General features: G+C 49.5%; 2 protein-coding genes across 4 annotated transcripts in view; one reads left to right on the top strand and one right to left on the bottom strand.

Annotated features, from left to right (window-relative positions):
• Positions 1–27,377, bottom strand: part of EARS2 (glutamyl-tRNA synthetase 2, mitochondrial) — a 126,219-nt gene that overhangs the window by 46,087 nt on the left and 52,755 nt on the right. The gene's annotated exons all lie outside the window — the stretch shown is intronic.
• Positions 9,652–27,377, top strand: part of RAB40C (RAB40C, member RAS oncogene family) — a 28,632-nt gene continuing 10,906 nt past the window's right edge. Inside the window, exons 1-2 of one of the 3 annotated variants that reach the window (XM_083153025.1) lie at positions 9,652–9,970; positions 13,573–13,860. In XM_083153025.1, coding sequence (XP_083009151.1) covers positions 13,719–13,860 — 142 coding nt within the window. In that variant the 5' untranslated portion in view covers positions 9,652–9,970; positions 13,573–13,718. Of the gene's footprint in view, positions 9,971–13,241; positions 13,484–13,572; positions 13,861–27,377 lie in introns of those variants that run through there. The other 2 variants (XM_083153027.1, XM_083153026.1) reach the window with 2 other exon arrangements.

The following is a 27,377-nucleotide window of genomic DNA, read 5'->3' as shown; positions in this document are numbered from 1 at the left end:
TCCTTTAACTGTTATTTCAAATGATGTATACAAACGAAGTCCATACAATCATTTTTATTAGTCTTTTTTTTTTTCAAAAAGTAGAATTCAATGAAGATTTTCAGTGCACAATTGATGGTTAAAGATGGAGTAAGTGTTTTTTAGGGAGAGAGGCTGCACCAGGTAGAGAGGGGGAAGAGAGAGCCTGTCAGAGGGAGAGAGAGGCGAGCAGGGGGAGAGAAAAAGAGGATGGACAGAAGGGGCGAGAGGGTGACGGAGGGTTGGAGAGAGAGAGCATAGGCTAGAGAAAAGAGAACTAGTAGAGAGCGAGAAAGAGCAAAAACATGGGGCAGAGGGGTGGTGATGGGGGTGAGTTGAAGAGGGCGATGGGAAGTGGTAATGTAACAAGGGGCAAGGTGAAATGGATTGAGGTGACAGTGGGCTAGAAGACTGGGCAGTGAGATGATGTGAAAGGGCGATGTGGGAATAGAAGGCAGATCTCCTTTTACCAGCATCAATAGGTCTCCCATACATTAGCGCTGTGCTCTCATGCAAGTAACCATCTGCCTGGCTCCGCTGCTCCCCATCTCCCTAACCGCTCCTGCATGTCTCCCTCCCCTTGCCCGCCATTGCCAGCTCATGTCAGGGTCAGAAGAGCTCGTCCCCGGGGACCCTAATTTTCTTTTTAAAATGAGTTCTAGGTCACAATTTAGGGTCAAATACTACATTCTATAGCAGGTAGGATGTGCAGGCTTTGAGGGACATGCCTATGATTGTGAGAGCAGGAAGGGGTGGTGGGAAGGATGCAGAGACGGATTTAGGCTCAATGGGGCCCTAGGCAAGAAACCGGTTTGGGGGGTTATCCAAACAATCCATAGCTCTATATTTCCATTCAAGCTCCCCTCGTTATTTTATTATTATTAATGACCCTTAAACAATATGTCACACACAAAGTAATGCCCCTTACACATTATGCCCAACACCGTAATGCCTCTTACACAACCAGTGATCGTGCTAGGTGCAAAAATGTGTGGGGCCCAGGTACCCCTCACTTTATACAGTTGGGACCCCACTTCACTGTTTATGGGTTCCATTACATAGTCTGCCTTTGATCTACCCAATCTACCGTCACTACAATGCCTCTTAGGTGGGGCAGAAGAAAGAGTAAGTGGTTTGATAGACAAAAAGGGTGTCTGGGAAAGAGCAAAAAATTGAGAGGAGCTAGAAAGAGGGGGATTCAAGAAAAAGAAATGCGAAAGGGGAATATCAAGATAAAGGTGCGAGCAGAGAGAATGTCAATGAGGGAGAGACAGAAAGGAAATACAGAGGGCCAAATGTAATAGGTTGAGAGCAGAGTTCGCAAAATTTTAGCCCTCACTGCGGACCCCTAAACTGAGTGGGTCCCCAGGGATGCCTCGTGCACTGCTGCAGCTGGTGTATAAGGAAAACTGATAAATCCCCCCCCCCCCCCAGTGTCCCATGTGGGAAGAGTGCTGCAGCCGCCGTCCTGTGCTCTTGTGCCCTGATCTGCAGCATGGCAGAGCCGGACACCCACGCTGCTCCCCAGGGCCTGCTGGAGCTCTCCTCCCTGGGCCACCCACTGCTGCCAGAGCTCTGCTCCCTAGGTCTCGCTGCCGGAGCACTCCTGCTCCCTGGACCACCCGCCACTGCTGTCTGAACTCTCCTCCCTGGGTCATCCGCTGCTGCACCCGGGGCCTGCTGTCGGAGTACTGCTGCTCCCCAGTGCTGGCAGCTGGTGCTATTACAGGTGAGCACGGGCTGCCAGCGCTGGGAAGCATGAGAGCATGCCTTTGCAGAACTGTAAAAGCCAGTGCATGGAAGGCTGATGCTGGAGCAAGACCTGCCTTCGCCTCACCCCCCTCCCCTCACCCCATCTCTTTTTCTATCTCTAATGTCCGGCAGTGACCACATTTGAAATGTCTGCTAAGAGGGGATCAGGAGCGTTGCTATAGGGCAGAAGTATCAACCAATGTTAAGTGCATATCTGCACCTAATGCTGGTTAACTGGGGGGATTACGTTTTTTCATATGTATTAACAGCACGCCTAATGGGCTCTATGGACAGCCTGAAGAGTAACGCTCGGCGCGGCTGTCCTCTGTAATCCCCCCCAGCTATTAGCGGCCGGGGCGATGTATTAACAGCAGCTTCTCCAGCTTAGGGCTAGTGTTGTCCTTTCCCCACTGTGGGGACAGCACTAGCCCTGCTGCTGGCTGCGCTGGAGATCTTGCGATAATAACAAGATCTTGCGCATGCCCAGAGAGCCGGCCAGGGGAGAGTTTTTTTTTTTTACAATGCGCTCGCGCAGTGCTGCCTGGCCGCCAATAAGGAGAGCTGAGGAGACAGGAAGTAACATCTCTCCTTATCGACAGCCGCCTGCATCATACATCAAGGTTATAAGCGTGCCCACTTCTCTTCGTTATGCAGGAGAAGCAGGACCTGTTATTTTAAACGTATATAGCCCCATTAATAAATCTGCCCCTATGTGGTGGAACATTTGTGGACATTATCTGTAATGGCGTTACTTTAGGAATTGTGGGGAGGGACACTACTGGAGGCATCATACAGTATGTATAAGGAGGAGTACTGGGGCACTACGGTGTGTGGCATAAATTCTGGGTATTACGGTGTGTGGCATGTTGTGTTATGGGCATAATGGTGTGGTATGTTGTATAATGGGCATGACTGTGCGTGGCATAATGCCTAACAGGCATTATGGTGTGCGTAACCTTGCCTCAGTGTGTCCAAGTGGTTCTAGCTGGTGTAGTGTGTTTAAGTGGCACTACTGTGTGGTGTAATGTGAATTTGTACTATTACGCGGCCATACCCTGAATCTAAAAAAACATGTCGTGGGGTTCTTCTCCTCCTGCCCCCCATCATGACCAGCCCAGAGTGGTCCTGATTCCCAAGATATGGAGGACACGCACCAGGCTCTTGAGCTGGCCCTGGTTTCCAAAATACAGGGGACAAAATGAATAGGGGTCCCCCGTATTTTGGGGACCAGCACCAGGCTCCACTAGAAGGGGGTGTAATGCCATAGCCAGGGGACACTCTCGATGGGGTCCCATGGCCAAAACATTACCCACCCTAACTAATCAACCCAGGCCTGGGCTGAAGCCCGAGGCTATCCCCTGCACCCCTGAGCGGTGGGTGCAGGGTTGATAGCTTGTTTAAACCGTAAAAATAGGAATTTAATACCTACCGGTAATTCCTTTTCACAAAGTCCTTATGGGATACTGGGCATTGTCTTAAGACCTTGGGTATTAGAGGGTACCCGCAAGGTCTTAAGACTTTTCCCAGTATCCCAAAAGCCTGCCCCACTTGGGAGAACCACAGGTACCAGCATGTGGGGCATTAATGGCTCGCCGGTACCCAGTGGCGTAACTAGATACATGTGGGCCCCATAGCAAAAGTTTTTAAGGATCCCTATTTATCATCTAATGCTGAAAAATGTATACAGCACATGATACTTTGACAGGCAAAGTAGGCCCCATAGCAGCTGCACCCCCTGCACCTATGGTAGTTACGCCCTTGCTGGTACCTATAGCCCCCCTGTAAAGGAAATATAAAAAAAACACAGGTTTTTAAATATTTTATTAAACTTCATCTTGTCTTCACCCAGGGGGGCTCCTGCCCCCCCAGGGCTTTTGCGGAGTCTTCACCTGGGGCAGCTCTTTTGCATGGCCTCCACCACCTCTCAGGGATTGTTCTTCTGGAGCTCTTCTCTGCTCCCCCTCCGCCATCGGACTGGCTGCCCCGTCTTGAACTGGTTAATATAGCCAGCTCCAGGGGTTGGGGCAATGACAAGCCATGATTGTCTGGCCGTGGCCATTTTGAATTTTTATTTCCTCCGCACCGCTGGATGAGGGGGACCAAGACCACCGCTGAGACAAGGCCACCACAAGGGTCAGTTTATTTAGGGTGAGGAGGGGTTCGGAAGTGCCACGAGTGGGGGAGGGTCCGGGTGCTGCAAGTGGGGGCGGAATTGCCGTGAGTGGGGAAGGGGTCCGGGTGCTGCATCTGGGCATCTCAGGGTGAGGAGGGAGCTGGGCATCTTGGAAGAGGTGCACAGGGCATCTTAGAGGTAGAGGGGTGCTTCTAGCGGTTAGCGCTAGCGGGCAGGGGATCCCTGTTGCGTATGAGAAGTCACCACGGAGTCCCTGCGGCAGATGGGAACTAGTAGTTCCCATCCGCCGCAGGGACCCCGCCGCTGATCTCACATAAGCTGCAGGGTCCCCGTCGCTGATCTCACATAAGCTGCAGGGACCCCCTGCCTGCTGGTGGGTGGCATGCAGCGGGGTCTGGCAGCACAGGGTCGGGTAGCGCTGGCGGGTAGGGGGTCCCTGCAGCGTATGTGAAGTCAGTGGCAGGGTCTCTGCGGCAGATGGGAACTAGTAGTTCCCATCCACTGCAGGAACACTGCTGATAATCTCACATACGCTGCAGGGACCCCCTGTTCACCAGCGCTGCCCCGCCTAACCCTGCGCTGCCAGAGACCGCTGCATGCCACCCACCAGCCTCCTGGGACATGCTGCAGAGTCCAGACAGGAAGTTGCCGCTGGTCAGAGCTTCCTGCTGCAGGCAGACAGTGAGAGGTGGGCGGCCAGGTACCTGAGACATTATAGGAATGAGGTGGCTGTGTGACCGGCCGGGCTGACCCCTTCAGGCGTTCTGAGTGATCACTTTAAATTTACAGGCAGGGCTGTTATTCATCGGGGTCCCGCGGGGCTGCGCATCCATATCGCTGTGTGGGTTACACACACAGCGATATTCAGCCACTTTCTAAGCGGTTTAGTAAAATTATGTAAAATCGCTCAGAAAGTGGCTGATTATCGGTCCGTGTGTAGGGCCCATTAGTTCAGTTGGCAGAGGCAGCAGTGCCCCACTCACAGCCAGCAGTGGGAGAGGAATAAGAGGGAGAGGTAGCAGTGTTTTATGAGTGTCAGAGAGGGAGGAAAGGGAAAGAGCGGGAAGGAGAAAAAGGAGAAAGACTAGGGGCAGAGAGAGAAATAAAGAGGAGATGAGAGATATTGCTGACAGAAAGAGAGGCGCAGGGGAGAGAGGAGAGGCAGGAGAGGCAGTAGGGGAGCGACAAGCGAGAGCACGTAAGAGAAGAGGGGGAGAGAGAAAATGGGTTGAGGAGTCAGCAAAAAAAAGGAGGGGAGAGTTGACACAGAGGCGGGTGAGAGAGAGGGGATAGGAGGCAGTGTTGGGGAGGAGAAGGAGGGAGGAGGGGAGGCAAGAAGGGTGGTGAGGGAGAGTAGGTGTTTGTGTTTCGAGGGGAGCCCCCCAGTACAAACAGTAGTGTAGTAGGTCTCCTCTGCCCAGGCACCGGTGGCGCAGGTCTCGTGTGCCATCATCCTCACTGGTAGTGCAGGGTCTCTTGTACAGCCACTGAAGGGAGGGGGCAGGTAATTAAGGGGGGGGGGGGGTTGGGCAGTCGGTTGGCAGAGCAGCCATGCCCAATTGGCAATATTAATATAAAAAACACCTGGAGAATAAAAAGGGTGCAGGGGATTGCCTTCCAGGGCCATGGGGCCCCCCAAGCGGCCGTGACCCATAGCGGTGCCATCCCCCTGTACCCTCTGTAGTTACGCCACTGCTCAAAAGCGTTATGTGATGGGACCCAAAAACTGTGGAGTAGGACCTCAACTTAACAAAGAGGGGTCCCGGAGTGCAATTACTGTGACTAGGAGGGAGGGGGGGCGACACTGCTGCCGAGTAGGAGACCACAGGTGGGGCACAGTTAGGAGAAGGGGGGGACAATGCAACTGGGTGTGAAGCCAGTGGGAAGGGGAATGAAACACTGGTCGGTTGTGATAGGGTGCAGTCTCTTGGGTGGGGGGGGGGGGGAGGGGGGTCAGAAGAAAGAGTGAGTGGAGTGATGTCAAAGAGGGTGTTGGGGAAACACAGCAAAAGAGGAGCAAGAAAGGGCAAGGGGTGCGAGAAAGGGAGAGGGCTTCTTGGAAAAAGTGGTGTGAGGGGTAGGGTGTCAGAGAAAGGAAGAAGAGCAAAAGAGGGACAGAGTTACAAGCAGGAGTAAGAACGACAGGGAGGGAGAGAGAGAGAAAGATGGGAGCAAGAGTGAGCGTGTCAGGGAGAGAATGGGGGAGAGAAGGTGCCTGGGAAAGAAAACGAGAGTGTCAAAGATGAAGTAAGAGATGGTGTCAGGAAGAGAACGAAAGAAACAGCGCCAGGGAGAGAGAGGAAGCGTTGTGAAAGATGGGGAGGAAAGAGACAGACTGTGGCAGAGTGAGGGTTGAGAAAGAGGGGGCAGGGGGGAAGAGAGCAGAGGAGAGAAAAAAAAGTCAGCAGCAGGGAAGAGAGAGAGGGTGAGAAAAAGGGGAAAGAGGGAAAAAGAAGGGTGAAGAAGGCAAGAGGGGGCAACACAAAAGGGGGAGAGGAGGCAGGTCTCATTCTCACCAGCATTGGTGGGGTTCCCTTTCACCAGCGCTGTCCCCTGGGCTCTCCTGCTTTGCAGCTGGGCAGAACACAGTGCATCCCCGAGGACCCCCGCACAGCTGGCCCCTGGCTCTCCTGCTGTGCTATAGAACAGCGCATCCCGGGGACCCACCAATTTTGTAAAAGTAAGTCCCAGCACTCTTTTGGTGTGAAGGCTGCTGGCACCGGGTGTGAAATGGAAGGAGGATGGTTGCTGGTGCTGGGTGTGAAATATGGGGAGGACGCTGTGTGTGCAGGCTGCTAGCACCAGGTAGGAGATGAATGGAGGGGCAGGGTGCAGGCGCCGGGTGTTGGATGGAGGAGGAGGGAAGGGTGCAGCTGTTGGGTGTCCAGGGAGTGAGAAGCGGATGGGGGTGTGCCGCCGGGTGAGAACGGGGAGTGCCACACAGGTTAAGAACCAGGCGGGTTTGGGAGAAGCTTGCCACCGGGTGAGAAACAGGAAGTAAGTGGTGGGGGGTGCCCACCGGTTGAGAAGCTGGGGGGTGCCCGCCAGACAGGTGAGAAGTGGGGGTTGGTGGGAAGCAGGGAGTGCAAGGGGGGTATGCCGAGTAGGTGAGAAGCAAGGGGTGGTGCCCGGGTAAGCAGGCAGGGGGTTTGAGATGCCCGCTGGGCGGGTGCGGGAAGGGGGGGGGGGGAGTTGAGATGCGGGGGGATGACCGGGTAAGTGTGGGGGGGAGGGGGTTGTGAGTGTCCGCCAGATAGGTGAGAAGCGGGGCGGGGGGCGGGGGGGGTGTGTGTGGTGAGAAGCAGGAGGGGCCACAGGGTAAGAACAGGGGACAGGGGATTTCACCGTGCAGGTGAGAGGCAAGGGGGGTGCCTGGGTAAGTACGGTAGAAGCAGAGGGGGGATGACGCTGGAGGGGAGATAAGCAGGGGGTTTGGGGTGCCTAGGTAAGAAGGGGGGGGGGCCGTCAGATGGGTGAGAATTGCGGGGGGTGGCCGGGTCAGGAGATGCTGTCGGGTGAGAAGCGGGGAGGGGGTATGCCAGGTAAGAAGCGGGGAGGGGGTGCCCGTCGGGCCGGAAGAAAGGGGTGCCATAGGATAAGAATGGGGGGGCGTGGGGGGTGCTGCCTGGTGAGAAGCTGGTGGGGTGCCAACCGTACAGGAGAGAGGAAAGGGGGGGGGGGAGCCCCTGGCCAGGCGGGTGGGAAGCGGGTGGTGGCGAAGGGTAAGAACGGGAGTGGAGGGTGCCGACGGCCTAGAAGGTGCCCGTCGAGAGGGGGGGAATTGTGCCGCCGGGATAAGGAATGGGGGTGGGTGGTAAGAACAGAGGTCAGGGGGGAGTGCCCACCGGGCGGGTGAGAAGCATGGAGGAGGGGGCACCTGGGTAAGTAAGGTAGAAGCAGTGAGGGGCTGCCCCCGGATGGGCGAGAAGCAGGGGGTTTGGGGTGCCTGGGTAAGTAGGGGGAGTGTGCCGCCAGGCAAGTGAGGGGGGTGCCGCCGGGCAGGAGGTGCCATCAGGCGGGGAGGGGGCACGCCAGGTAAAGTGGGGGGTGGTCCGTCGAGCGGGAAGAAGGGGTCGCCACAGGGTAAGAAGGGGTGTGTGTGTGTGCTGCCGCGTGAGATGCTGGTGGGGATGCCGTCAGGAAGCAGAAGATTTTGGGTGCCTGGGTAAGTAAAGGGGGGAATTGGTGCCGCAAGATGGGCGAGAAGCTGGTGGTGTGCCAGCCAGACAGGACAGAGGTAAGGGGGGGGGGGGCATGTCCCGGTCGAGTAAGAAGCAGGGAGGATGACCAGGTAAGTGGGGGGGAGGGCGGGGCTCAGGGGGTGAGAAGCCCGTGGGACTAGCCCCGCCGGGGGTGTTTTGAGAAGTGTGGGGGCATTTTGAGCAGTAGGTGTAGTATGCGCAAGGGGGGCAGTATGGGGGTATTTTGTGCAGTAGAGGGCAGTATGTGCAAGGGGGACAGTGCGTGCAAGGGGGACAGTGTGGGGGCAGTATGCGCAGAGGGAGACAGTGTGGGGGCAGTATGCGCAGGGGGAGACAGTGTGGGGGCAGTATGCGCAGGGGGAGACAGTGTGGGGGCAGTATGCCCAGGGGGGACAGTGTGGGGGCAGTATGCGCAGGGGGGACCGTGTGGGGGCAGTATGCACAAGGGGGACCAGTGTGGGGCCAGTATGTGCAGGAGGGGGCAGTGTAGGGCCAGTATGTGCAGGAGGGGGCAGTATGTGCAGGGGGGACAGTATGGGGGTATTTTGTGCAGGAGAGGGCAGTATGTGCAAGGGGGACAGTGCTTGCAAGGGGGACAGTGTGGGGGCAGTGTGGGGGCAGACAGCGTGGGGATATTATGCGCAGGGGGGGGAGGCAGCGTGGGGATATTATGCGCAGGGGGGGGAGGCAGCGTGGGGATATTATGCGCAGTACGCGCGGGGGCAGTACGCGCGGGGGCAGTACGCGCGGGGGCAGTACGCGCGGGGGCAGTACGCGCGGGGGCGGACAGCGCGGGGGCAGTACGCGCGGGGGCGGACAGCGCGGGGGCAGTACGCGCAGGGGCGGACAGCGCGGGGGCAGTACGCGCAGGGGCGGACAGCGCGGGGGCAGTACGCGCAGGGGCGGACAGCGCGGGGGCAGTACGCGCAGGGGCGGACAGCGCGGGGGCAGTACGCGCAGGGGCGGACAGCGCGGGGGCAGTACGCGCAGGGGCGGACAGCGCGGGGGCAGTACGCGCAGGGGCGGACAGCGCGGGGGCAGTACGCGCAGGGGCGGACAGCGCGGGGGCAGTACGCGCAGGGGCGGACAGCGCGGGGGCAGTACGCGCAGGGGCGGACAGCGCGGGGGCAGTACGCGCAGGGGCGGACAGCGCGGGGGCAGTACGCGCAGGGGCGGACAGCGCGGGGGCAGTACGCGCAGGGGCGGACAGTGCGGGGGCAGTACGCGCAGGGGCGGACAGTGCGGGGGCAGTACGCGCAGGGGCGGACAGTGCGGGGGCAGTATGTGCAGGGGGGACAGTGTGGGGGCAGAATGTGCGGGTGGTGGTGCAGGGTAAGAACGGGAGCGGAGGGTGCTGCCGGGCGAGAAGGTGCCCGTCGAAGGAGGGGTGGGGGGGTGTTTTGTTCCGCCGGGTAAGGTGGGTGGTAAGAGCAGGTGACGTAGAGGGTGCCCACCGGGCAGGTGAGAGGGGAGGGGGTGCCGCTGGGTGTACCTGATACTTGGGATGTCTCACACACACATTCCGCACTCCGCAGCACATGTGTTGCTCCTGCCTGCAGTAGGAAAGGAAGGAGGAAATGGAACTCACTGTAGTGACTCCTCCCACTGATCACTGCGGGTCACGTGGGTGTGATGTCATCACAGGTCCTTTAGCCCACTATAATTTAGCATCTACCCTACTTTGAGCATTGGACGGGGTCCCTCACTGTTCCCGGTGCGTTTGCGACGGTTCCGGTTGTTAGAGACGGTTGGTGTGGCTGCGGCCGGGCCGCGGTGTCGGGTTACGGCTGAGAGGAAGCGATAGGCCGCAGCCTTGGGCTCGAGTAGTCCCCAGTGTCCGGCCTCTCCCCGGGGCGCTAAGAAGGTGAGTTATCTGCTGTTCCTCACACAGCATCCGGCTTCCCTGCACCCAGACCGGCTACTGTGGCACTACAAGTCCCAGCCTGTCCTGGGCACACTGAGACTAGTAGTTCTACAGCGCCGGTCTCTGTGATTGGGAGAATAGCTGTTATTCCTGGCAGCAGTCATCTGCCATTCTCCCCTCTCTGTAAAATATATATGTGTATTATTTATTTACAGTTTCATATGTGTGTATGTATGTATGTATGTATGTGTGTGTGTGTGTGTGTGTGTGTGTGTATATGTGTATATATATATATATATATATATATATATATATATATATATATATATATATAATTTTCGTATAGCTAGTGGTGGGATTGCAGACTGTCACTTGTTATGGTCTGTCTTGTTGCATTGTTATATATTCTGGGAATTAGTGCCTGGCTGCTAAACAGTTGTTTGATTTATTATTGTTGTGCCAGCCCTACATCCTTCCTAATGCACTCTGTGTATTTGCAGTATTTTCTAAGACATCTAAAATTGATCTTTGTATTTCATTCTCACTGTCATAGTTTTGTGTAAGATCAGGTGAGTACTGTTCTGGTGATTCCTATACAGGTCCTGGTGGCGGTTCTTAAGGCTGATCATAAAGGTTGTTATAATGGGCATCTTTTGACGAGGCTGAAGTTGGCTTCTTATTCGAGCTCCAGCTTCTTATTCGAGCTCCAGCTTCTTATTCAGAACAATTCTGGGACCCATGCCCACTTTAGTGCCCAATTTCTGCCCAAAACCTTGTTGGTCAAAAGAAATTGCTAGTGGGTCATATGTACGTGACCCCCCTTTGTTGATTTCTGCAGTCAAATTTGTGGTTCATGATTCATTAACCCTTGTAAAAGTGATTGTTCTGAATAAGAAGCTGGCCGAATAAGAAGCCAACTTCAGCCTCGTCATCTTTTGTGGCTCAGACCACACAGGAATTAACAAGTGATTATGGATTGGACCCTCTGCAGAACACACGCGAGGGGCTATTTTTCCTTTGAAGAGTGGGTAGCAATAAAAACTGTCATGGCTGTGCATTTACCTGCTGTTCTGTGTTTAACAGTTCCCCTGTTTTCGCAGTTACAACCAGGTTCCCTATAGCGTATGTGCTGGTTATTTTGGTTACCGATCAATGTTTACCTCTGTGGTTGTCATTGCACCTCGCCATAAGGAAGATCCACTCTCTGAGACATAGCCCAAAGCCAAACCTGCACCTTGTGATGACACCTGAAATGTTAGTTAAGAAATGTGAGAATCTGTCTTGCTAAATAGAATAGAGTATTCTTACAGGTCTTTGTAGGCACACTAACAATTGCTGCTCAGTGATTATGTTTTAAGGTAGATATGAACATTATGGGACAGATAAACTTTCCTGCTCCACACACAGTCTGTTTTCTTATTTCACACTTGGGCCAATTGGGTTGCTTGTCTCAACAAATTTTGGCTGATCAGATAATACAGTTTTTGTGTTTTTGCAGTGTGCCGGTTGTGTAGTGCTATGACTATGATGCACAGTTATAACCTGACCTGAGTACACCCTGTACCCAGCAGTTTTGTTCACTTCAACATTATTATGTGGATACCACTATTCCAGTCACCAATTTCTATACATTTGTGTGATGTGTCCTCTACTACTTTTGCTTCTAGTAGGTACTACAATATCATGGGTCTGCGTGCTGCTTGTACACACAGTTCTGGAAGTTTTTTACAGAAAGGAAAGTGGATGATACTGATGTGATGTAGTTAATCAGAAATTAAAGGGCCCCTTACACTACAACGACATTTCTGACCCTGAAGCCGTATGAGATTTACCTTAAACTCCCCCTGGACCATCCTGGGTGTGATTCCATATGGTTTCTGTGCTATTTTTGCATAAGCTAGATCACATAAGTTATATGTAGCCGTGATATATCTTGTGGTATACAATTGTACCATATGATATATCTGATGGGCTGGAAATGCCAGTCAAACTTCCTGCGATGCATCGCATGCACAAAAAAAAACACTCCATTTATGTTGCGATTCCGACAAATCAGTAGTGGAGTACTAGCGATCTAGGGGCTTCTATCTGACCCTCACGGGGCTGTGCATAGGATGGAAAATGCATACGATTTGCCACTTTACAAACGATATATCGGCCTGAAAGGTCGAATTTGCATTAAATCTTTGTAGTGTATGAAGGGCCTTAATGTATTGAGCTGGCTGTTGAATAGAACAAACCTACGCTCACACTGCAACCAAACGCTATTGTTTTCAGGTCCGTGGGCTATTCATAATTATGTAAAATAACACTGCAGTCCAGTGACGCAGGAAGATTGAAAATCTGTTTATAGGTCTAACCATATGCTTCGCTGAATAATTTATGGGAATTTACATTTAGGAGTCCAGTCTTCTAGGACATAATTATAAGTAGTATACAGTGGTTATCTTTTGTTGAAGAAGCTTGTGCTGGGGTGATCTGATACAGTGTCAGTGTTTGTAGTCTAATGAGTTATTGTACAAAATAAAAGTGAGTTGCAATGTCTCAGGGACCGGTTCTGGGTGCTCTGTGCGGGAAAGTACACTGTACCACCCTGCTGCCCAGCACGCTCCGTTTGTTGTTACGGGAAACCATTATATGGGTGTGTGTTAAAGGCGTGTACCTGGTTTGATCTACACTGATTTTGTTGTCTGCCAAACAACATAAAAAAACTAATATGACAGCTGGAGCTGAGTTCAGCAGCAGCTAAATGATATGCGTGTTGCGGAATCTATAGATGAATAATATAAGAAGTGTTGCTTGGTGTGATCTGCGGCTTTGTGAGCCCTGCTCCCCTTATTTATATTCCTGCTTTGTCTTGGCCTTGTAAGGCAGGTGGGTAACGTCCCCCTCCCATCTTACCAGCAGGAGGCATGGGGAGACCTCATTAGAAAACATAGGCGTGAAGTGAAAGCAGCCTTCATCCATTCTCTAATCTTGTGGATTGCGGATGTGCTCTAGGTTATTATGTGGAGAAAGCATAATGTGCTTATATATATTTTTTTTCTCCTTTCACTAAAGAGTTAACTCCATCGTTACTGGGGCGGCTTGGCGTGAATGGCATTGTGGAACACAGAACAATGTTTATTGCACTGCAAGAGTTAAGAAGCGGAGCCATCTGCCTGTGTTTTGCTCTTCATGCAAATAGCTCTGTAATCCGCTCCCCTGGCAAGGAGTGGCTGGCGACGTAGACTGCTGTCCTCCTATCCCAGCCATTGGAGGGACCACAGTATCGGTCTTCCGTCATCATTATGCTAAGCAGGGGGAAGAATAGCCTTTTATGCTCTAGGGCAGAGGATGGAGGATAGGATTGGAAGAAAGGGAATAATTATTCCATGTATTAATAGCTCACATTATCTCCTCCCATGAATTTATACACCTAGTTGTTACATTGACAGGACAAGAACGTGTTGTATAAATGGTACCTTAACGGACATAACTGATCGATGCATTGTACGGATGCAGTGTATTGCTGTATGTGGGGGCGGTCATGTTTATGTTCTGTATCCTGAATTTGTCCTCACGCCTGTTCTGTTTGGTTAAAGTAGATTTTTATTTTGCAGAGTTCCAGTCTCGCAAGAATGTGTCAATGAGGCAGTAGAAGATTGCACGCAACCCATCTGCGTCTCTAGAAGGATTGCCTGGACCATTATTTCTGGCAGAGGGGTATTCGGAGAGGCCGGACATGCCAGTGGCCTCCTGAGGGAGGATGGGCACTCAAGGCAGCCCTGTGAAGAGCTACGACTACCTCCTGAAATTCCTGCTGGTGGGAGACAGTGATGTTGGAAAGGGGGAAATCCTGGAGAGTTTGCAGGACGGTGCATCAGAGTCTCCTTATTCCTACAGTAACGGTGAGCGTGTTTTGTACAGGCATGTTGGAGTGCTGCGTGTTATCGTGTAGAATTGTATAAACAGTAACTGACTGCAGATGCTAAGGAACGCTGCCTGTATATCAATCTAACCCTTATTTGTTTACGTGCATGCAGAAACAGCCGATCCTTGTGATAGGAAACATCTGACTGTAATGCACTGGGATATGGACATCAGGTCAACTGGGCTTGGGTTGACACCTGAAATCGGTTGACATGGCTTAGGTCAAAAGGTCGACATGGTTTTACACTTTTTTTTTTTTTTTTTTGCCGACTTGTGCCGACAGGCAGTATTTCATGCCTTACCTTCCACTGGGATCGGTATGAAATCCCAGCGGTCGAAATCCTGACAAGGGGGGTCGTGGATAGCGGGCACACTAATTTATTCTCCCTCTATGGGTGTCGTGGACACCCATAGAGGGACAAAGTGCCGGGATTTCAACCGCATCCCCATCCACTACTGTGAGGTGGGAGAATATAATGGTGTGCCGGTGCACAAAGCATGGCGAGCGGGATGCGCTACACTTAGACGGTGTCCGTGTTGACAAATAAGAATGTGAAACCTCATGTCGACCTTTTGGCTGTTGACCTTCCCATTAACGACCTAATGCTTGTGTCGACCTTAGCCATGTTGACCAATAAGCACTGTTGGCCTTCAGTGGTAGACCTAATGTATGTCGAGCTACATTGAGTCATACCTATGACCCACACCCAATGCAGTAACCCTGAGGGACAGACTGGATGGGCCGTATGGTTCTGATGTACTGTAACATTAGGTATTGCAGTAGACCGCTGTATGCCCAGTACTGGAGCAGGTATTAATCCTGTTCATATTTATTCACTTCTCCTTTGATACCAATTGCTTGACATGACGTCTATCAGCATTCAGCTTGTTGGGTTAACCCTTTGAGCGCCAAGTAAATTTGTCAAAATTGGTGTGAAAATTGCCACGCAAACCCTTTTTATTCATCACAATGACCTGTAATGTTACCTTTTTATATAGGAAATAGAATCTTATTTTACACATACTTTCTATTTGAATTTATAGAACAAATGTGAGTGATGCTGCCATTTTTAGCCAATTGTCTGCACATTGCTCAGAGCTGGTATTTGCTGGGGTTTTTTTTGCACATCTCTCCCAGAGATGTTGGCATTTTTTTTACACTTTTTGGCACTTAAAGGGTTAAATCTTTAACTAGCTGCCACATATTACGGCTCCGAGGTTCTCTTCTGGTATTATTATTATTATTATTATAATTTTATTTATAAGGCGCCACAAGTGTTTCGCAGCGCCCTACAAAGTAACAATACAGGGAGACAAAACTTGGCATAACATTGAATAAATAACAAAAATACAGTACAAATAAAGAGCACCACAGTTCAATACACATTATTGGTAAGGCTGTAGTTGTTACTGTACCTCACACTTGGCATGTCCTTGTCTAATTTCTGTTTTATTAAGACCACAATTTCTATTATCATTCTCCTTTTTCATATATAAGTGCTGCAGATTAGTCACAGTTGCAATAGAGCAGTGGTGGCCAACCTGTGGCTCTTGAGCCTCATGCGGCTCTCCCTCTTGTAAAGTGCGGCTCCTGCTGCCTACCGCCCACCGTCTGTCCCAGTCCCCCCTGCTGCCGGTTCCCTGAATCCCTTCTTCTGAGGGGAGGAGAACGTGCATCGCGCATCTCTCCTACCCCTTACTGTGCATCCTTGTGACTGGGCCGTCCGCCAATCAGAGCTCGTGGGCCAGCAGCCAATCAGGAGCCGGCCAGCGAGCTTTGATTGGTGGGCAGCCCAGTCACAGGGAAGTGAGGGGGAAGGAGACGTGCGGTGTGCTGTGCTCTCCTCCCATCGGTGACATGACAGGAGGACTGCAGGGGGACACCAGACTGTCCTCTCCCAGCCTGGCAGCAGCAGCAACAACGGTGAGTGCCGCTGCTGGGAAATTTGCACTGTGGGGGCATAGCAGTTTGTGGCACTGTGGGGGCATAGCAGTTTGTGGCACTGTGGGGGCATAGCAGTTTGTGGCACTGTGGGGGCATAGCAGTTTGTGGCACTGTGGGGGCATAGCAGTTTGTGGCACTGTGGGGGCATACCAGCTTTTTGGCACTGTGCGGGCATAACCGGCACCGTGTGGTGCATACCTTGCACCGTGGGGGGCATATGTGTATCTGGCACTATTGGGGGCATATGTATATATGGCACTGCACTATTGGAGGCATATTTGTATCACACCCACCCAAGGGGTCAAAATAGACTATGCCCCTTTTTTTTGCGCATGCGCCTTCGGTGCGTGCATGATGTCGGCTCTTTAGCTTGACTACCGATATTTTTCGGCTCTTTACCTCTGACCGGTTGGCCACCCCTGCAATAGAGGGAGAGCCTGACGTTCTACATTAGGGTGCCATGTAATGAATAGTTCCAATGAAACTTGTTGGAGAATTGAGGGAATTTTTTAGCTATTTGTGCAGGCAATGTAAGGCATCTATTTAGTTACATCTTACAGAGATTTGTTACTGCAATAAGTCCCTGTGCCCATCCTGCAGATGTTGGCGCTCTCTGTGACTCTGGGATAAGCACAAGGTGATGCAGTGTCCTAACCTGACTCTTATTGGTAACCAGATGAGCAGAAGTTCCTGTATTATGGAAACTGACTTGACCAGAGGTCCTCAAACTTCGTCTTCAAAGCATCATAATGGTCCAGGTTGTAACGCTTGGCCACAGGTGACCAGTCAGTTTGATTTAACCATCTGTACCAAGCCATAAATATACTTAAAACCTGGGCTGTTATGATGAGCACACTCTGGCCAAAACATCTATCATATGACCCATCTATCACTAGTAACATGACTTAGCTTGGATGTATTATGTGGGCTTTGTAGCACAGCCAATGGGCGATATAGATGGATATATCGGGGCACCCTGCTGTGTGTATGGATGAACCCATGACCATTCAGTCACAAGCAAGTGGGCGGACACATTGAAATGCCTGCTAAAGGTGCCCATACATGTTACAATTATTGCATGCGTTTTGAACTAGATCGCAGCACATACTTTTGAACTGTGTGGTGGGATGTGTGTGGGAGTGCGCATTGCACCCTCAAAACGCACGTGTATGGCACCTTGAGTCTTCTAGCTAGGAATTCTTAGGTCCCAGGTATTCCTGACAGTGTGACATGTCTTCTTACCATTCATTAAGATTTCTGGATAGGATTCTAACTTTGTTCATTGGATTCCAATCAAACCAGTATATCCACCTGACATTTACTGCCTGCGAGTAATTGCTGCTGTACTGATGCCGGAATTCTGTGTTTGCTCTGTTCTTGTATTTGTAGTGAGTAGCGCAGAACCACTTCTCCCTGTGCTGCTATGGGTTGTGTCTTCATTAGTTGTCAGTCTTACTTTTACGAGTCTTTGAAAGTTTCATTTATACAGTTTAGGGTTTTATAGTTTTGGGCAGGTGACCGATCTCTGCTCGCATCCAGCTAATGTGCAACACCTTGTAGGTAACATTTTAACTCTTGTGCACCTGTCACGTTAACATTCTAGGGAAAATAAAATATCCTCTATAGCAGGGGTGGCCAAACCGGTCCTCGAGATCTTCCACCGGTACACATTTTCCAGATCACCTAGCTGGTGCACAGCTGTAGTCATTACTAACGGTCACATTTTCAAACCTGCTGCATTCATTCCTACTATAGATCCACAGGTTGCCTGGAAAACATGCACTGTTGGAAGGTCTTGAGGACCGGTTTGGCCACCCCTGCTCTAATGGGCCCCACACACAGCACGATATTCAGGCATTTTCTGAGCGATTCTAACAAATCGCTCAGAAAATGCATGTAAATCGCTGTGTGTATATAGCCCACACAGCGATTTACATGCGCGCCACCGCCGTTCTGAATCTGTCCAAGATTCAGAAAGGACAGGCTGTACAATTCAGAGCAGTCGCTCAGAAAGCTCCTGCTCATCTCCCGCATGTGTGGCTGCGGGCAGATGAGCAGGGCGAGCGACTGCAGACCGCGCCGCAGAACCTGCCGCCGCTGCCACAACTGACCCCCCTCCCCCACCAGCAGTAGCACCCATCGCCACCCCCACCTCACCTCTCCTCTCGGCGGCAGCGGTACGGAAATGTAAAAAAAATAAAAATATTCAAATTTCAAAATGGCCGCGGCCAGCCAATCACGGCTCGTCGCGTCATTGCCCCGCCAGCTCGAGACAGGGTAGGGGCAGTCAGTCCGGCGGAGGAGGAGAGAAGAGCTCCTGAAGTCCTGGGAGGCGCGGCCAATGCAAAAGAGCTTAAAAGGCCGCCGCCCCCAGGTGAAGAACACAGATGAAGAGGCAGAAGCCCTGGGAGGCGGCGGCCATGCAAAAGAGCTTAGGGGGCCGCTGCCCCCAGGTGAAGACACCGCAGAAGCCCTGGGGGGGGGGGGGGGGGGGCGCAGGAGCCCCCCTGGGTGAAGACCAGATGCAGTTAATAAAATGCTAAAACATCTGTGTTTGTGTTTTATTTTAATATTTCCTTTACAGGGGGGCTATAGGTACCGACGGGCCTTTAATGCCCCACATGCTGGTACCTGTGGTTCTCCCAAGTGCCAGCATGTGGGGCAGGCTTGCTGGGACCTGTAGTCCTACTGTAAAAGACAATATTACTGTTAAACAAGCTATCAACCCTGCACCCACCGCCCAGGGGTGCAGGGGATAGCCCCGGGCTGCAGTCCAGGCCTGGGGTGCCCTGGAGAGGGGGGACCCCCTTATTTGGGGGGTCCCAACCTCCCCAAAAACTCCCGGCCTGGGCTGACTAGTTAGGGTGGGTAATGCTTTGGCCACGGGACACCATCAAGCGTGTCCCCTGGCTATGGCATTACACCCCCTGCTAGTGGAGCCTGGTGCTGGTCTCCAAAATATGGGGGACCCCCTATTCATTTTGTCCCCCATATTTTGGAAACCAGGGCCAGCTCAAGAGCCTGGTGCTGGTCCCCAAAATCCGGGGGACCCCACGCACTTTGTCCTCTGGATTATGGTAACCAGGACCACTCAAAAAGCCCGGGGCTAGTCATGCCTGGGGGGGGACCCCATGCCATTTTTTTATTTTACAAAATTATTGTCTGTATGACAGGACGAGACGCTGGACCCTGGACTTGGTAAGTATTTTTTTTATGTCCATTCCCACTGTACCACCAACGTTTAAAAGTTTGCATATGGGGGGGGGGGGGGGGGTCGGTTCTGGGGGAACCACTAGCCACCATGATTACATTTTTTGGGGGGGGGGGGCAATATTAGGGGGAGGTGAAAGAATACTTATTAAAGAAGACATTAGTTATGTGCTAGATGTGTTCAGTAATAATAACATTTTTGTGATGAAGTGCATTACTTCACTTTCTGTGACAGATTTGAAATCTCCCATGCTGAATCTCCCAATTTGAATCTCTGACACAAATCTCTCTGTATGTGGCTCATTGTCTGAAATGAGCCACAAGAGTGAAATCTCTTTTGCTGAATCTCCCGTTATGTATCTCTGGCACACATCTCTGCGTATGTAGGGCCCTTAAAGCTTCCCTGTAATTCCATGGTTTCACAAGGTCTCTGATGGATATCTCTAGATCTGTTTTTTTCAGAGGCCCTGTCCATAAATAGCTAGAGTACCGTGGTTTCCTGGAATCCTATGTGGGATTCTTTTGGATATCCGCCTAATTACTTGTTCCATTATATTTCTTACAGTAAGGCGGTCCATTGTCCCTATTTGATGTGGTCAGAGATAGTTTTCTTGTTGTGCAAATCGATGGCCACATTTAACTTTGAAAGGAAAAAGCACAACCTCAGTGTGTGTCAAACCTTTTGATTGTCGACCTTCCATCCCTGTTAACCTTAGCTATGTCGTCAATCTGTGGTCGACCCAATACATGTTGATCTGACCCATACCCACCCAAGCAATGTCGTCTTGCATTGTATGTCTTTAGTGCATACACTTTTTAAACCAGCTAGACCAGGGCTGGGCAATTGCGGCCCTCCAGATGTTGATGAACTACACATCCCAGCATGCCTTGCATCAGTTTCAGCATGGCCACATAGCAAAACTAATGCAAAGCATCCTGGGATGTATAGTTCATCCACATCTGGAGGGCCGCAATTGCCCAGCCCTGAGCTAGACCTACATGCCATGGAGGCAGCTATTCATCTTCTAAAATGTATTTTCTCGGATCACTTTCTGTGTACGTTACTTTCCCGGGATCCATTGTCCTCCCTAAAGCTCAAAATTCCCCTCCACCCTTTTGTGTGTTCCTAAAATCACATGAGGTTCCCTGGAGACATGAGTCAGACCAGGGTTTTCCAGTGCAGTCATGAAACCTTGCTGCAGCATTTGTTAGCCCAGATCACACCCAGTGGCATGTGAGCGCCAATAGCATTCGGCTACATACACGTGTAAATATATACATTAATTGTTGGTTATGGAAAGAGAAAGGTTGGATTAAACCGGCACATTATTACTAATGGTGGTTTGTGCACTCCACAACTATGTTAGACTGTTCTGAAAGATCTGGGCATGACAAACACTTGTGTATACATATAAGCTGTGCTGGGTATAGCATTGGTTTTGCTAGCCTATGGTTAATAATACTATTTCTGTGTGATGTTCCTGCACAGTGGTAAGATTGTGTTACAGCGCTCTGTGAGCTTGATTGGAAATGCCAGCTCTTCCCTCTAATGGCTTCTGGGAACGCTTCAGAAAGTGGTGTGGTGTGCAGATGCATTATTCAGGCCTATCATAGGGGTGTGTATGTAGGGAACACATAGTAACAGCTGGGATTCTACATTAGCAGTCCGTCCAAGACCCGGACTGACCTGGTGTCAGTAAAGCTGCATAGCCACTGTGCAGGGGAAATGCCGTCTCTCATTCTTATGTGATTAACCCCTTCACGACATTTGACGTATATATACGTCATGGCCGGGAAGTACTTCCCGACACATGACGTATATATACGTCATGACTTTAAACTGTCACTGCGTCTAGAGACGCAGTGACAGAGGGACGATGTCTGCTGTCCCTGACAGCAGACATGTCCCTGCATGCCCAGGGGGGGCTGCGATGCCGCCCCCCCGTCGGCGATCGCTGTGATTGGCTGTTCAGTGTGAACAGCCATTCACAGCGTTTTCCTGTGTTACCAGCGAATCAGACGCTCGGTAACACAGGTGTCAATCACCGCCGGGCGTCAGGGGGCATGAGGGGGTCATCGGTGACGATGACACCTCACCCCACCCTCACCCCACCTGCCCCCAAGGCTGTGATTGGTCCGTGGGACCCACGGACCAATCACAGCCAAGGCGCGACATTTAAACTAACGGTGACTGCGCTGCAGACGCCATTCCGGTCTGGAATAGCGTGCAGAACGGTCACCGTGCCTGTCTGCCGTGATACCGACCTGATCCTTGCCTAATACTTACCTGATCCTTGCAAATACCTTACCTGATCACTTGATCACTGCTTGTAGCGTGCTGGACGCTTCCTGGATCTGACTTCCTGAGACTTCCTGCTGCTGCTGCAGTGTGATAGAGAGATAGAGAGATAGAGAGAGAGATAGAGAGAGATAGAGAGATAGTGACAGAGAGAGCTATATTTTGTGTCTGCTACCCCCCCTTTTTGGGGGTGCAGGGGTTTTATTTTATATATATAACTGTCAGTGCTGCTGCAGTGTCATAGAGTGAGAGATAGTGAGAGATAGTGAGAGATAGCGAGAGATAGTGAGAGATAGCGAGAGATAGCGAGAGATAGAGAGAGATAGAGAGAGATAGAGAGAGATAGAGAGAGATAGAGAGAGATAGAGAGAGATAGAGAGAGATAGAGAGAGATAGAGAGAGATAGAGAGAGATAGAGAGAGATAGTGACAGAGAGTGATAGAGAGTGTATATTTTGTGTCTGCTACCCCCCCTTTTTGGGGGTGCAGGGGTTTAAATAACTGTCAGTGCTGCTGCTGCAGTGTCATACAGTGATAGATAGTGATAGATAGTGATAGATAGTGATAGATAGTGATAGATAGTGATAGATAGTGATAGATAGTGATAGATAGTGATAGATAGTGATAGATAGTGATAGATAGTGATAGATAGTGATAGATAGTGATAGATAGTGATAGATAGTGAGAGGTAGAGAGATAGAGAGATTTGTGTCTGCTACCCCCCCTTTTTGGGGGTGCAGGGGTTTTATTTTATATATATAACTGTCAGTGCTGCTGCAGTGTCATAGAGTGATAGATAGTGATAGATAGTGATAGATAGTGATAGATAGTGATAGATAGTGATAGATAGTGATAGATAGTGATAGATAGTGATAGATAGTGATAGATAGTGATAGCTAGTGATAGATAGTGATAGATAGAGAGAGATAGTGACAGAGGGCGGTATTCAATGAGCCTGATTCGCCAGGTTTTTATGGCGATTTTGTGCTGTTTGGCGAATTTCTGTCAAAAACGGTGAATCACCCTATTCAATGACCACATGGCGAATACATTTCTAGGTTTTTTTCACCATGATTCACCGAGTAGCAATCGCTATCTTTTTATGGTGAAGTGGAATGTGAACTTTTAAAATAAAGTGTTTTGTTTTTTACATTTGGTGTCAAAAAATCAGGAATTTTATTCTGAGGAGGGGCATGCTATTTTTATTCATGTGCTGTAAGCACATGAATATATATTTAATTTTAAAAATAATATTTTTTATTTTTATTTTTTTTTTACACGGCATCCAGCAGGTGGCGCCAGAGCGGAGCCGCTCATTACATATTCATATATTCACTGCACGATCATTTTGATCGTGTGTAGTGAATATACGTGAGCCTGCTGGCACCGCCAGGGGGGCAGCCTGTGCTGCCTGGCACCCGGGGAGCACACCTAAGCCCCCACAAAGGTCTGGGCTAGGCAGAGAGACTACCATCTCTCTGCCTGGCTCCGTCCTGAGGCTCCCTGCGGCAATCGCCGCAGGAGCTCATATTCGCCTGTCAGGGGCAGCGAGCCCCTGACACGTTGAATACCGGAGCCCGCTGGCTCCGGAACGTGGCGAATGTGCAGCGAATCCTAAAAAGGATTCGCTGCACCTCGCAGGTATTCACATTGAATACCGCCCATAGAGTGATAGAGAGTGTATATTTTGTGTCTGCTACCCCCGCCTTTTGTGCTGATCACTATATCTGAGGTGATCAGCAACTTTTTGGGGGCGCAGAGGTTTTTTTTTTTTATATATACCTGTCAGTTGCTGCCAGTTGCACTGTCAGTTGCACCAAAGGTTGTGCACCTGCTGCCCCTCACTGGTAATCAGTGTCGCATCACTGATCACCTTTTTTTTTTTTTGTGGGTGCTGTGTGGTCTTTTTTTAATTTTTTTTTTACACACACTGTGATTTTGTGGGTGTCCTGTGGCCACTGTGCGCTGATCAGTGACGTACATCACTGATCAGCTTTTTCGGCACAGGGTTGATCTATTTTTTTTTTATCAAATTCCTGTTGCCTTTGAGCGCTGTTCAGTGACGGACGTTACTGACCAACATCTGTGCTCAATTTTTGGCGCAGGACCTTTTTTTTGGTTTTTTTAACCCCTTCAATTTTTTTTTTTTAACCCCTTCAATTTTTTTTTTTTTAACCCCTTCAATTTTTTTTTTTTTTTAACCCCTTCAATTTTTTTTTTTTGTATAAAGTATTTTTTTTTCTGCACTACATACACACTACACACTACATACCCCCCGGGTTGAAATAAAGTTTGTACCCCCCCCCTACACTATACACGTGTTGAAACATTTCACTACCAGTAACACAAAAATAAAAATGGCATCCCAAATGTCATCCCAAATGTCATCCCAGTCATCCAGAAGAATGTATTCAGTGGAGGAGGCATATGCCATGCTTGCCTCTGACTCTGACACAGCCAGTGATGCAAGCGGGGAATTTGAAGGATTCGTCTTAAGCTCCTCTTCCTCCTCCGGTGATGAGGGACCCCCTCAAAGACGCCCCCGTAGATCAGCTGAGACCCCCCCCCCCCCAATAATTGATCTAGTATGGACCCCACCACCAGACAATTTTGAGCCCCAGGTTCCTGAGTTTTTGGCCATGCCAGGAATCCAATTTGATTCCACAGGTCTCAGAGAAATTGACTTTTTCAAATTATTTTTCTCTGATGATTTTATAAATTTAATGGTGGACCAAACTAATTTATATGCCCAGCAGTTTATTGCTCAAAACCCCACGTCATCATTTGCAAGGTGGACCCCTGTAGATGCAGTAGAGATGATGACGTTTTGGGGTCTGGTGCTTCATATGGGCATAGTAAAAAAGCCACAAATTAGGCAATATTGGAGTACAGATGTTCTGTACAGCACCCCATTTTACCGTATGGCCATGACTCGGACTCGTTTTGAGGCAATCCATAAATTTATACATTACACCGATAATGCACAGTGCCCACCCAGAGATGATCCCACCTTTGACAGGCTATTCAAAGTCAGGCCGGTCATTGATCATTTCAGTGCCAAATTTGCAGAGCTATACATCCCTGATAAATGTATTAGTATCGACGAGTCCCTTATACATTTTAAAGGAAGGGTTAAATTCCGCCAGTACCTTCCCAGTAAGAGGGCAAGGTATGGCATAAAAATGTATAAGCTGTGTGAAAGCACCACAGGGTACACCCACAAGTTTAGGGTATATGAAGGGAAGGATTCAAGAATTGAACCGCCAGAATGCCCCCCCTCCCTCGTAGGTGTTAGTGGAAAAATTGTCTGGGATTTAGTGCACCCCTTCCTGGATAAAGGTTATCACCTCTATGTGGATAACTTTTACACCAGCATCCCCCTGTTTAAGGCCCTTGGTTCAAGAGGTACAGCAGCTTGCGGTACTGTGCGCAAGAACCAAAGAGGCCTCCCCAAAACGCACATTGCCCAAGTACTAAGAAGGGGTGAAAGCAGGGGAATATGCACCGAAAATATGTTGTTGGTCAAATATAAGGACAAGAGGGATGTCCTTATACTGACAACAATTCATGGAGACAGTACCACCTCCATCCCTGTACGAGGTACCAGTACCCACACCTCAAAACCTAATTGTATCCTAGATTACAATAAGTACATGGGCGGAGTGGATCTTTCAGATCAGGTACTGAAGCCGTACAGTGCCCTGCGGAAAACAAATATCTGGTACAAGAAGCTGGCCGTGTATATCATTCAGATGGCACTGTATAACGCTTACGTGCTATTCCGTTCTACCGGCCAGAGGGGGACATTTATGCACTTTCAAGAGGAAGTCATAAAGGGCCTAGTATTTGGGAACCAGCAGGCAGAGGGCCCCAGTACTTCTAGTACTGGCCCCCGTATTGTACCAGGGCAGCATTTTCCCAACGAATTCCCCTCCACTGCAAGAAAGGGCAGGACGCAAAAAAGGTGCAAAGTTTGCTATAAAAAGGGAATAAGAAAGGAAACTATTTTCCACTGTGAAACTTGCCCCGACAAACCCGGCCTATGTATAAAGGAGTGTTTCAAAATATACCACACATCTATGGATTATTAGGTTCATCATTTCACCGTGCTTTGGGGGTCTTGCTAATGCCACATAGCACCCACCATTCATTCCACCAGAATCTGAGCTGCAAAATCCAAAAATCACTCCTTCCCTTCTGAGTCCTGCCATGCACCCAACTGGTATTTTTTGGTCACATGTGAGGCATTGCCGTACTCGGGAGAAATTGGGGCACAGACTTTGGGGTGCTTTGTCTCCTTCATTCCTTGTGAAAATGAAAAATTTTGAGCCAGAACTGCATTTTTGTGTAAAAAAATGTAATTTTTTCATTTTCACAGCCCAGTTGTACCACAATTGGTGAAACCCCTGGGGGTTTGAAATGTACACTATACCCCTAGATGAATTCCCTGAGGGGTGTAGTTTGCAAAATGGGGTCACTTGTGGGGGGGTTCCACTGTATTGGTAATGCAACATAGCACCCACCATTCATTCCACCAAAATCTGTGCTCCAAAATCCAAAAATAACTCCTTCCCTTCTGAGTCCTGCCATGCGCCCAACTGGTATTTTTTGGTCACATGTGAGGCATTGCCGTACTCGGGAGAAATTGGGGCACAGACTTTGGGGTGCTTTGTCTCCTTCATTCCTTGTGAAAATGAAAAATTTTGAGCCAGAACTGCATTTTTGTGTAAAAAAATGTAATTTTTCATTTTCACAGCCCAGTTGTACCACAATTGGTGAAACCCCTGGGGGTTTGAAATGTACACTATACCCCTAGATGAATTCCCTGAGGGGTGTAGATTGCAAAATGGGGTGACTTGTGGGGGAGGTTCCTAACTTTTAGCACTTATGGTGCCTAGAAACCTACATGGTGCCTAAAAAAAAATCTCATAAAAAGGAGGCTCCAAAATCAAGTAGGTGCTCCTTCTATTATGAAGCCTGTGGTTTGGTCAACGTGCACACTAGGGCCACATATAGGATATTTTTGAAAACAAAAGAATTGGGGGAATCAATTTTTAGTCACATTTCTCTAGTAAAATCTACTGTATTCGTTAGAAAAATGTATTAAAATTGAAACTCTGCAAAAAAAAAGAAATTTTGAAATTTCACCTACACTTTGTTTTAATTCCTGTGAAACACCTAAAGGGTTAACAAACTTCCAAAATGCTGTTTTGAATACTGTGAGGGGTGCAGTTTTTGAAATGGCATCATTTATGGGGGTGTCTCACATACAAGTCCCTCAAAGTCACATCAGAACTGAACTGATCCCTAAAAAAATCAGTGTTTGAAATTTTCTTGAAAATTTGAGAATTTGCTATTCATATTGTAAGCCTCCTAGTGTCCAAAAAAATTAAAAGGAAGTTGAAATAATGATGGAAACATAAAGTAGACATATGGTCTATGTTAGTTATTAACTATTTTGAGTGGTATGATTATTTGTCTCACAAGCAGAAAATTTAACATTTTGCAAATTGCTAAATTTTCCATTTTTTCACGATATTTTGGTATTTTTCACAAAAAAACACAGACTGTATCGACCCAAATTTACCACTAACTTGAAGTACAATGTGTCACGAGAAAACAATCTCAAAATCACTGGGATAAGTAAAAGCAAAAAAAAGTTATCCCCACTTAAGTGAGACATGTCAGATTTGAAAAAAAGGGCTCTGTCATGAAGGCACAAACTGGCTCTGTCATGAAGGGGTTAAAATTCTTTCTGGTATTTATCATTTTGAGGTCAGTAGAAGTAAATAACACGGGGCTTTGTCTTTTGGATTTGTTCTAAATGGTGGCACTACCAATGATTGGGGTTTCGTTGATTTTTGTATTCTCTACACAGACGCACATTACAGTGAAATAATTTGCATTATCTGATGCCCGGTTTTGCCGGCGATACAGAGAGTGCGTTACCTCAAGTCTTCTGTTTTTGGGAAGTACCTGTATTTGTGAAGCGTTGGCGTGTGTTGCGGTTGTCAACTATTTTGTTGTTGATCTATTTATGTT

Source organism: Crinia signifera, chromosome 7 (genome assembly GCF_055691185.1).
Source record: "Crinia signifera chromosome 7, ASM5569118v1, whole genome shotgun sequence".
In the NCBI taxonomy this organism is placed as follows: Eukaryota; Metazoa; Chordata; class Amphibia; order Anura; family Myobatrachidae; genus Crinia; species Crinia signifera.
This window is presented reverse-complemented; position numbering and strand designations above follow the sequence as displayed.